This window comes from Callorhinus ursinus, unplaced genomic scaffold (assembly GCF_003265705.2).
Source record: "Callorhinus ursinus isolate GAN/ISIS: 27379988/994484 unplaced genomic scaffold, GSC_fseal_2.0 scaffold15, whole genome shotgun sequence".
In the NCBI taxonomy this organism is placed as follows: domain Eukaryota; kingdom Metazoa; phylum Chordata; class Mammalia; order Carnivora; family Otariidae; genus Callorhinus; species Callorhinus ursinus.
In genome coordinates, this window is record NW_027397077.1 from 5,544,776 (window position 1) to 5,555,800 (window position 11,025).

Consider the following 11,025-nt stretch of genomic DNA (forward strand, 5'->3'; position numbering starts at 1 on the left):
TTGGACTTGACCTTTAGATCTCAAACTGGTCCTTGGACATAGACTTGGACCTTGGACTTAAACATCAAATCAATTGTGGACCTCTGTTTGTCTGTGATATTGGACCTGTCCTCAGACTTGGTTTTTTGGAACTTACTTGAACTTCAACCTCTAACCTGAGACTTTGACATCATGTCAAGTCCTCAGACCTACACCAGGACATGACCTTGGACCTGGAATGTTGATCTGAACCAGAATCCTAGACCTAGACTGGGGGACCTGGGTCTTAGACTGGAACCTTACTTTGGAACTCAACTTGTCCTGGACATTGAACTCAGACATGGGATTGACTTGGACATTGGAGCTTACCTTTGACTTTGACTTAGATGTCTAACTTTGGTCACAGAACTTGGACTTAGGGCACTTGTTTCAGTCTCTCTTGTGGGTGTTAACCCACCACCTTAGTATTTTTCCATGGGTGATGGTAGCCTCAGACCTGGCTAGGAAATAGAGTGCTTCCCCTGGCTGCTTACTGATAGCTGGTACTCCTGATCAATTCTCCTTTGTCAGTTTGCCTGGTGTTTTGAGCTGGACTTTCTACTTAGTCCATTCAGTCATGGGAAGGAATAGGCCAGATGGGCTGTCATCTGTTTCCAGGTTAGGGTTTGGGAAATTCCTAGTCTGGATCACCTTGTTCTGTTGTGTAGGGAGACCTAAGATGCCCTGCTGCTGTGTTGTTCCTCTAGTTTGGAAGTCTCCTTCGGAGAACCTTTCAGAGTTCTCCTTGATTGTTTCTTGCATTATTTTCAGGTTTATAGTTGTACTCAGCAGGGAAGAGCAGAGATAAATGGGTCTACATCATTTTGTCTAGACTGAAAGTCACTGGTCATTGCTGTTCTAGGTTACTCTGTTGAGAGTTTTGCTATAAAGGTGAGCAGAGATATGGGACAGTGGCATGAAGGAGATGTGATGTTAAGAAAGGTTTGCTTTTATTTATTTTTATTTTTTAAAATATTAAGTAGGCTCCATGCCTAACGTGGGGCTTGAGCTCATGACCCTGAGATTATGAGTTGCATGCTGTACAGACTGAGCCAGCTGGGAGCCCTTATTTATTTTTTAATGAGAGAAACTACAGCATGTTTGTAAGATCTATCTCCCGATGATACAGGAAGCATAGGAAATAATTACTGGAGAAATGCCTTGAATAGGTAGCAGACAATAAGCTTTCCTGCACAAAATGGGGAAGCCTTTAAATAGGAGGTTGGAAGGTTTGTCCATTGTTCATCCAAACAGGAGGGAAGCAGAGTACATGAGCACAAAGGCAGGTGGGTGCTCAGTAAGGTCTTGGAAGTCTAAGAAGTTTCTTTCCTGGCTGTTTCTGTTACCTTCCTGAAAGAGGAAGCAGGGTCAACAGCTGGACAGTGAGGAAGAAGGAAGAGGTTGTTGGAGGTTCGGAGAGAGAATATATGAAAGTTACCTAGGAGAGTAGATGAGCAGATGGCCTAGGTTTAGAAGATGTGAGAGAGCAATATAGAAGACTATGATTTAAAAGTAGGATTTAAAGACTTTAGAGATGGAGGGATCCTAAGTGATGTCAAAGACCAGGATATGGATGGCCTAGTGCTATTTACAAAGTAATGATACCTATGTCTGGCACTGTACTGGGCAATAGTGATAAAGGCATGAGGAAACCAATCTCCTCTGGAGTGGTTACTGTGCAAGCCACACTGGAGTGGGCTGCTGGGAAAATGGGGATGAGCCTGTTAGAGCAGACAACCGGTGTAGGTTTGTTTGTACACAGATGAAGAAACAGAGGTAGCTGAAGGGGAAAGTGGGGCTAAAAAGATTTTGAAAGATGGGAGACACCAAAACATGTTTGAATTCAAAGGGAAGGGACTCAGCAGGGAAAGGTGAAAGTGCAGTAGAGACCAGAAAACCAAAACAGCAAGGTGGGATTCAGAGCACGTGGAAGGACTGGCTTAATGGGAAGCAGGACCCTTTCTATGTTGTAACAGGAAGAGAAGAGGGAAGCATATGCAGATACATTTATAGATTCAGATGTGAGAAGCTTCTCTGACTCCCAGACATCTCACTCTAATCCCAGGGTACCAGGACATTATAAATGCTTTGGCCCATTATCTTCCATGCAAGGTAACCCCTCTATTGGCACAGAGGTGCCGCTCTTGCCAAGGTCACAGTAACCTCCATGCTGCCACATTTAGAGGGTATTTTAAAGGCTTCATCATTTTGGACTTTTCAACAATATTCAACATTGCTTCATTCTCTAGAAACACTCTCTTGACTTTCCTGATGCACACATCCTTGTTTTTTTTCTTTCCTTCTTGGGCTATTTCTCCATCTCCTTTGTTAGCTTGTACAAATATTTTTCAAAATTCTATATAAATTCAAGGTTCCTCACTACTCCCTGTATGGTAGATTATCGTAGTAATGGTCCCCCAATGATTCACAGCTGCCAGTATCCATGCCCTTACGAAATCTCTTCCCACATGGACTCTGGGCTTGGCCACGTGACTTACCTTGGCCAATGGGATATTAGCAAACATGATATAAGCAGAAGCTTAATAAGCTTGTGAATGGGGGGCCTGCCCTCTTGGAACTCTGAAACAATCATGCTATGAAGCAGCTAAGGATAAAAAACCACATTTGACCCACCTGCTGAATGCAGCCACATGAGTGAGTCCAAGTGAGACCAGCAGAATCACCCAGCCAATTCAGAGACACATAAAAATTAATCAGTTTTTTTTTAATTTGGTGTGTGCCACTTACCCTTTTTTAAAGATTTTATTTATTTATTTGAGAGAGAATGAGAGATAGAGAGCACGAGAGGGAAGAGGGTCAGAGAGAGAAGCAGACTCCCCCCTGAGCAGGGAGCCCAATGTGGGACTCAATCCCGGGACTCCAGGATCATGACCTGAGCCGAAGGCAGTCGCTTAACCAACTGAGCCACCCAGGCGCCCAAAATTAATCATTGTTTTAAACCACTAGATTTTGAGGTGATTTGTAATGCAGCAATAGGTAACTGTCATCCTCATCTACAACAGAGACATGGCTAACTTTAGTGGCTTTATGCAAATCAGAAAAAAAGTGAGTCATAAAAACATGCCTCTACTGGGCAGACACACCTTTGTTCAAATAAAAAGCGTCCCTCTAGGATGCAGCCTTATGCCAGGTGCACAGCATGGATTTGGACCCACACTCAGCTCTGTCACTGGGTGCCTTTATGTACTAGTGCATAAGCTTGCACACTGTGTGTGAACCTTCTCGGAGATTTCTACACAATTCTCTCCATTTAGCATAGACCAGAAACTTGGCTTCAGGACAGTTGTTTTTTTAATTTATTTTTTATTTTATTTTATTTTAATTTGTTTATTTGACAGAGAGACACAGCGAGAGAGGGAACACAAGCAGGGGGAGTGGGAGAGGGAGAAGCAGGCTTCCTGCCAAGCAGGGAACCCGATGTGGGGCTCAATCCCAGGACTCTGGGATCCTGACCTGAGCCGAAGGCAGACGCTTAACCGGCTGAGCCACCCAGGTGCTCCTTTTAATTTATTTTAGAGAAAGAGAGAGAGAGCAGGGGGAGGGGCAAAGCGAGAAAGAGAGAATCTCAAGCAGACTCTGCACTGAGCATGGAGCTTGATGTGGGGCTCGAGCCCACGACCTAATCATGACCTGAGCCGAAATCAAGAGTCAGATGCTTAACCGACTGAGCCACCCAGGCACTCCTGTGACAGGTTTAATTACTTCACTTAAGGAGAGCGAGAAAGCACCTCGAGTAGTGCTCCTAGCCTTGAGGATTTAGTAGAACGTTGACTTTTATTGAGGAAGACAGGCCACATGGTGCTTATTAGAGAGTCACTGCATTTTTCAGGCAAGTCAATTAGGCAAATTCCTTGAAAAAGATGAATAGTTTTCAGAGAAAAGAGGAACCATTATTCCTCTGAATCACCCATGAACATTCTGGAAAAGAGGTAGATAGAGAACTAGATTCTAGAGCAGGTGGCAGTGAGGAGCTAGATCCTCAGGTGGGTGTGGTGCCCAGCAGAGATGGCGCCATGATCCCCAGGCCTCCCTGGTCCCAGGAAGTCTCTGAGAAAAGGCTGGGCAATGCCACCAGTCTTCACAGACCACCAGGCTTGCATCAGGCTGGTTCTGGGCCTCCTGGTCCGGCTGCACAGTGGATGCCTCCCTCTGGACTGTAGTGCACAGGGCCACAGCGCAGCTGGGGCTCCTCTTCCTCATACCAGCGCTGTTCACTGAAGTCAGGGAAGAAGGCTGCAATCTCTCTACTGGCTGAAACCACAGAGTCTGTAAGGGGAGGTAAGAAAGAGAAGGGGTTCTCATAGGGAGTGCAGGATGGAGGCAAGGGGCAGTTATAATCAGATTTAGAAACCTGAGCCTCTAGTTCTGTCTGACCCTCAGTCCTGGGGCCACATCTGCTGAGATGGCCACAAAGGACCAGAAATGCAATTGGGAGGAAGGTTCACGGCAGGGTTACCTGGCTCTCAACTCCAAGATATGGCCTAACCACCAACCACAAACTATCCTCCCTTATTTGTGGCTGAGGACAGGGGAGGCAGATTCACCAGAGCCATGGGTTGTGTTGCGGGTGTCAGTGAGGCCGAAACTTCCACGAATTGAATCTGGGGCCACATGACGTGCTCGAAACACTCTGGTGGGTCCCATCAGTGTCCTCCAGAGCTGGATGGCATCCTTGTGGGCGAGGATGTAGGCTCGGATTGGCCCGCTGTGTACCAAAGGAACACATGTGAGGAACCTGGCTGTGTGGTCAAGGAGGGCACACTGTAAGCAGGGCATGAATAAAAGCACACTACATCCTGAGAGCTACCCTGCTAAATACCAATGCTGCTTCAAGTTGCAGGTGATGGAAGGCCACTATGGGTGTACAGAAAAGGCCACGGAGGTCAGCAGAGTTGCTAAGTAGCATTCAATGATACTCTTCTATAGCCATTGGACCAAAAACCATCATGGGACAGGTGCTACCAGGTCAGTGTTGGCTTAGTCATGGTCCCAAGCCATGTTTCTTCAAAGATTTATTTATTTATTTTGAGAGAGTGAGAATGAGAGAGAGAGAGAGAGAGAGTACATGAGAGGGGGGAGGGTCAGAGGGAGAAGCAGGCTCCTCGCTGAGCAGGGAGCCCGATGTGGGACTCGATCCCAGGACTCCAGGATCATGACCTGAGCCGAAGGCAGTCGCTTAACCAACTGAGCCACCCAGGCGCCCCCAAGCCATGTTTCTTCAGACACTTAACACTGATTACAACTCTACACAGTGCCAAATGAAATCAACAAATTTAGGGAGCAGGGGAAGGTAAATCTTGGTGGATAAAGATGCCGAAATGAAAATTAGAAGTACCTGGCCATGAACTCCACCAGCCGCTGATAGAAAAAACGCCCTGCAAAGAGAGAGTAACCATCAAGACATGGTGCCCAAGAGAATTTTTTGTACTTCTGCCTCCTTACTTGGAATAATAAAAACTGTTTTATTTAATTTTATTTTTTAAAAGATTTATTCATTCACTTTTGAGAGAGTGTGCAGGCGGGAGGGGCAGAGGGAGCTTCAGGCTAAACGTGGAGCCTGACATGGGGATTGATCCGAAAACCCTGAAGTCATGACCTGAGCTCAACCAACTGCACCACCCAGCACCCCAATAAAAACTGTTTTAGAGAAGGACCTTGGAATCTGACATATCTGGGTTTGAATCCAGGCTCTGCCACTTACAACCTGTGCAGTTTCGGGTAGGTCATTAACTTCCCTAACTCAGGTTCCTAATCTGTGTACTGGAGATATAACAATACCTATGTCATAGGGCACTAGAGAAAATTCAATGAAACCATGAGCATTAGGACAATGTCTGAAAGTGTAAACACTCACTAATAACTACTGATATCATCAGGACATAAAACTAAATTTCTGGTCGGGACTACGAAGTGGAACCCTCCTAGAAAATATATATATTAATAGATTTAAGTAATTCATTTGAATGAGAGAGAGAAAGAAAGAGCACAAACGGGGGGAGAGCAGTGGGAGAGGGACAAGCACTCTGAACTGAGCAGGGAGCTGGCGCAGGGCTCGATCCCATGACCCTGAGATCATGATCTGAACCGAAATCAACAGTCAGACACTCAACTGACTGAGCTACCCAGGCGTCCCCTAGAAAATATTTTTAAAAGATTGATAATCATGAAAAGTTTGTGTATAAAGCAAAGCTTTAGAAGAATGTCTGCAATTTGACAGTTGGTAGGTCAGAGACAGCCTGCCATTGTGCACCCAGCTAAACTCTCTTGCACACGTCTTGGGAGAGAGAAGCCTCCCATTCGGAGGATTGTTGATCCTACCTTCATGCTCTTGGTAAAACTTCTGGCATTCTTCTTTTTTCCACAGAAGTTCTCTCATTCGTACAATAAGGAACTTGTTGCTCAGAATCTGCTGATGAACAGCCTGGGTAACGTCAGAGATAAAAATCGGTCAAAGGGACTATATGTGTGAATAGGAGACCCAGGATGACCAAAAGAACCATGAGGACCCATCAGAGCCCAGGACTTGAGGGCCTGTCCCATTGTTGGGTCAGAAGAGCAGGAAGGTGGGGTGAGGTAAAGACCTTTTGTCACGCGGCCAGAGCATGAGCCTCGGGTGCCATCTCGGCCCTTCCGTTCCTCCAGCCCCTTGAGCTGAAGCCCACATGACCCAGCCTCAGACCATCGAAAAATCTCGATAGTGGTCCTGCCTTGAGTTTGTCCCACTCTCTCCAAACCATCACACTTGACAGATTAAAAACATAGTAACTTACACGTCACACTCTGGTCAGAACCTTATTCATGGAATGAGGTACAACTATTTTAGCCCAGTGCTCAAGGCTGTACTTTCCTTGACCTCCACCTCTTCCAATTCTCCAGCCTGCCTGTGGCCCCCAGATCCACCACACACATTCCTGCCTCAGTATCTCCCTTTGTAGAACTTCTGCCCTCCTGTGCACTAACCGAAGTCTACCCCGCCTGGCCAGGTCCCAACACTTGCGGGCCACCATTCCTGAATGCTCTGGTCTTTCTCTGCACCACAGTGAGCTGACCTAGCAGAGCTGCTCAGTTAGTATTTATCGACCCTCCCCCAGTTCCAACAAGATTCTGCACCCTTCTCTCCAGGACTGTGAATAGGAAGCAATATGATTGTTACATTACATGGCAAAAGGGATTCTGCAGGTGTAATTAAGGTTGCTATCAGTGGACTTCGCTTTATTTTTTAAGGTTTATTTATTTATTTTAGAGAGTGAGAGCATGTGTGGGGGAGAGAGAGACAGAGAGAGAGAATCTCAAAAAGACTTCCTGCTGAGCGTGGAGCCCAACACACAGCTTGATCCCATGACCCTGAGATCACGACCTAAGCTGAAATCAAGAGTCAGACGCTCAACTGACTGAGCCAGCCAGGTGCCCCATCAGTTGACTTTGCTTTAATCAAAAGGGAGATTATCCAGAGGAGCCCAATTAATCACATGAGCTCTTTAAAAGCAGAGTTTTATCTGGCCAGGGGCTAAAGGAGAAGTCAGATTTAAAGCGTGAGAAGCACTAAACACACTGTTGCTGTCTTGAAGATGGAGTGAACCATGTGGTGAGGAACGTGAGTGGTCTCTAGAAACTGACAGCAGTCCTCTCCTGAAGGCCAGCAAGGACCTCAGTCTTATAACCATAGGAACCAAATTCTGCCAACAACCTGAATGAGTTTGGAAGTGGATTCTTCCCCCAGACCCTCCAACTAAGGACCTGGTCAGCTGATACCTTGACTTTGGCCTTGTGAGACCCTGAGGAAAAACCTACCTGAGCCTACTGGACCTCTAAATTCTAGAATTGTGAGATCATAAACATTGTTTTAAGCTGCTAAGTTTGTGGTAATTTTTTGCACAGCAATAGAAAACTAATACACATACACTGTCTTGAGGTTTGGTTCTTATTGTATTGGATCCTTATATTTTTAATCTGCCCCAATTCTCCAGTAGATTTTTAGTCTTTTTAGGGTCAGAGCCCATAGCTCCTAGCTTTGCCTCCACAGCATCTTGCACAGGACTGTGCTGTCAGTCTTCACAAGTGGCCCTGTGGCACCAGAAAGAGAAGCAGTGCCCAGGGCATACAGTAAGAGGCTTAGGATTCCTTCTTACCTCCAGAATCAGGGGGTGAGCAACAGCATCAGGCTTGATCAGGGCCAGAGTAAGCTGGAGAGCCTGAGGGCTCCGCAAGATTGAGGTCATCTCACTCCTGCCATCAGAAAGCTGGATTAGGGACCTATCAGTGCTGTGCTCCCCATCCTCCCTACTCCAGAGCCATGCAGCCTTGCAAACCCACAGCAATCTCACTCCCAAAGCCTGTGGCAGTTACATACAAAGGAGTTACCTATTCAGGAGAAATTCAAGTTTAAACATTACCCATCTCTGCCAATATTCCCTTCACTTCCTAACTTTTCTTTGTGTTTTAGAGGATTTATAATTTACATTGCTAAACATCCTGGCCACAAAGGTACGATAACTGTTTCCTTTCCTAAGGCCTTCTATCCCATAGTGTGCTCTCATCAGTTCTAGAACTGGAAGATTGGATGGACAAGAATTGGGATGTTGCCAGAATACCCCAAAGAAGTCTGCTGGATACGTACCATCTCTTATCTAATCTTACAGATAGGTCAGGATCTCCCAAATCAAATCCTTTAATACACTCGGCTATCCTCAATGGCAAGGCTTGTGGACATGTAACTCCAAGGTCAAGGACCAGTTGTAACCATTTTGGCAGCTGAAACAGTGCCTAGGACAAAGGTCAATTTAATTGACTAACTGAACGTCCACAGCCTTATTCTGTCCATCTTTGTATTTCTAGTGTCTAGCATGGTGTAAGAGCTCAATAAATAATTGTGGAAGTGATATAAGGAACATAAAGGTATTTTTTAAACCGGACTAAGAGAATTTGAGGTCTCTCCCAACTGTGAGATTCTATTCAGATGTAAGAAATTGATCATCTGATCAGGACTAAGAACTAGGTCTCAAAAGATTACCTGGTGGAGCTCCTAAATTTGCCAACAAATATGGAGAAGGCTTCCATGAACACACACAGGGACAGTGTGGACAACACTCTTCTTTCTCTTAGGCTGAAAGTAGCCTGACAATCATGGTAAGGCAGTGCTAGGGTCTCCCCTACTCATGTCCTTTCTACAGTTTTCAGCTGGATGCTCCACTCAAACCACAAAACTAAGTCTAGTCTAACTAGTGCAAGATCAGCCAACCCTTCCTAATATCCCAGTTGTCAGTAACCCAAAAGCAAATGGAATCTTCAACGTAATCTAGGGAGAGATATCCTTGACACTTCCCTTCCCTCACTCTCCACATGCATGTTAATCACCAAGTTCTGGCAATTTTACCTAAGCAGTATATCTCAAATCCATACAATCCTCTCCTTCTCCAGGACCACCACCCAAGTCCAAGATTCATTATCAACCTTCCCTGGACTTCTGCAACAGCCTCCTCCATGGCCTCTCAATTTCTACTCCTGCGAGCCTCTACAATCTGTTCACACAACGGCCAGTGAACTGGAATGGAAAATGGAAATCTAATCATATCATTTCCCTCCTTAACCCTTTGCCAGAGATGTTTCCACAGTCCACAATGTGCTTCCTCTGGTTACCTCCTATTCACCTACTAGATCTTACCTCACTTCCCCTATTATATAGCTTTTTGGACATTTTCTTCAGTTACATCTTCACCTGTTAGGTCAACTCTATTAAGGCAGGGGTCTGTTTTGCTCATCATCTTATTCCCAGTACCTAAGCAGAATGAATGTTGTTGAATGAATGAATGAATGAATGAACCTCATCCAGCTATTGCAAGGCGAAGCTGCCAGGGGCTCTCCAGGGAAGGATGTGGTTCCTTTCCTAATGCCAGCTAAGTAATGACTGTCTTGGCCCTTGGTTTAAAACAAATGCTGACAGGTTAAGAAACTCGCTCAATTTTAAAGTTACTCCACCAGAGAACCACAAATTTCATAAGTCGCCTGGGTATTCGCCTTCACACCTGAGGTGCCCATTCCTCTGCTTCCGGGAGGACGGTGACCAAGACCCCGCCCCCCCCAGGCTCCGCGGGGACCTGGAACCCCCTAACTCTGTCTCGGGTCCCCATCCCCTACCCTCCACCCCGACACCTGAGGCCCAGCTCCCCAACCCCCCAGGGTCTCAGCCCCATTTCTTGACACCAACCCCTCTCCTCGCTGCCCCTCATTTCTCCGGGCCTGCAGCCGCGCGACTCCTGGCCCTCGTACCAGGACCTAAGCGCACCCCAGATTCAGGGCTGTTCGGGCCCCAGCCCAGCGGGAGTTCTGGTCTGGATTCACCTGGTCCTCCACCGCGGAGCCCGGCCACCAGGCACCGCGATAGCTACCCTGCGCGGCCCCAGCGGGGTCCTTCGGGCGTTCAGCCGGGCAGCCCTGCTGGGGGTCCTTGCCGGGAGGCCGCGGAACTACGGGGCCGCGGAGGCTGGGTGTGTGAGGCCCGCGGGGAGACGGCGCAGTGGGAGCGCCGGCCCGAGGCGAGGCGAGGCGAGGCGAGGCGGCCTGCAGCCCGAGGGCGGGCCTTGCCGGTGGCCCTCCTCTCTCCCCAGCGCTTGTCCCGGGCCGCACGAGAGGACAGAGCCGTCTTGGGCGGGAGCAGCCCCTCCGAGCCGGGGCTCGGGCGCCCTCAGGCGGGAGGGAGGCCGGCGTTTCCGGGCGGCCCTGCGCGGGGGGAGGTGGCCGTCTGGCGGTGGGACGGACCTTGTCTGACTGTCCTTTCTTCCTTTTCTGTCTAGGCTGGTGCCTGGCACGTGTTTGGTGGCCAGTACTTGTCGGAGGTACGTGGAGGGCGAAGGACTTGTGCGCTCGATCGCGATCGCCGAGGCCGCCGTTGAAAGTCTCGAGCTGCGAGCGACACGGAGACACGAGGGAGCACAGCTCGTGTGGGGGTGATGACCCAGGGTTCTTGGCTGGGGTCCAGGTGTCCGTAGG

The 11,025-nt window shown here is 47.7% G+C and overlaps 1 protein-coding gene across 9 annotated transcripts; it reads right to left on the bottom strand.

Annotated features, from left to right (window-relative positions):
* Positions 1 to 3,312: 3,312 nt before the first annotated feature.
* Positions 3,313 to 10,721, bottom strand: NME6 (NME/NM23 nucleoside diphosphate kinase 6). 9 transcript variants are annotated; one of them, XM_073901138.1, is made up of 8 exons: positions 10,244 to 10,450; positions 9,413 to 9,580; positions 8,657 to 8,802; positions 8,169 to 8,265; positions 6,358 to 6,460; positions 5,375 to 5,414; positions 4,584 to 4,744; positions 3,313 to 4,305 (listed from the first exon to the last, which is right to left on the bottom strand). In XM_073901138.1, the coding sequence occupies exons 4-8, from the start codon at positions 8,256 to 8,258 to the stop codon at positions 4,139 to 4,141; spliced, it is 561 nt and encodes a 186-aa protein (XP_073757239.1). In that variant the 5' UTR covers positions 8,259 to 8,265; positions 8,657 to 8,802; positions 9,413 to 9,580; positions 10,244 to 10,450; the 3' UTR covers positions 3,313 to 4,138. The 9 variants fall into 9 exon arrangements, with proteins under 9 accessions (XP_073757239.1, XP_073757241.1, XP_025740736.2 ...); XM_073901140.1 differs by lacking the exon at positions 9,413 to 9,580 and having other exon boundaries at positions 10,378 to 10,721; XM_025884951.2 differs by lacking the exon at positions 9,413 to 9,580.
* Positions 10,722 to 11,025: the final 304 nt, after the last annotated feature.

Coding starts and splice junctions, on each gene's coding strand:
- NME6 (XM_073901137.1), bottom strand. Junction 6,461..8,168: donor CTCACCCCCTGATTCTGGAG/GTAAGAAGGAAT, acceptor GACGTTACCCAG/GCTGTTCATCAGCAGATTCT. Junction 4,306..4,583: donor CAACACAACCCATGGCTCTG/GTGAATCTGCCT, acceptor CTCCCCTTACAG/ACTCTGTGGTTTCAGCCAGT.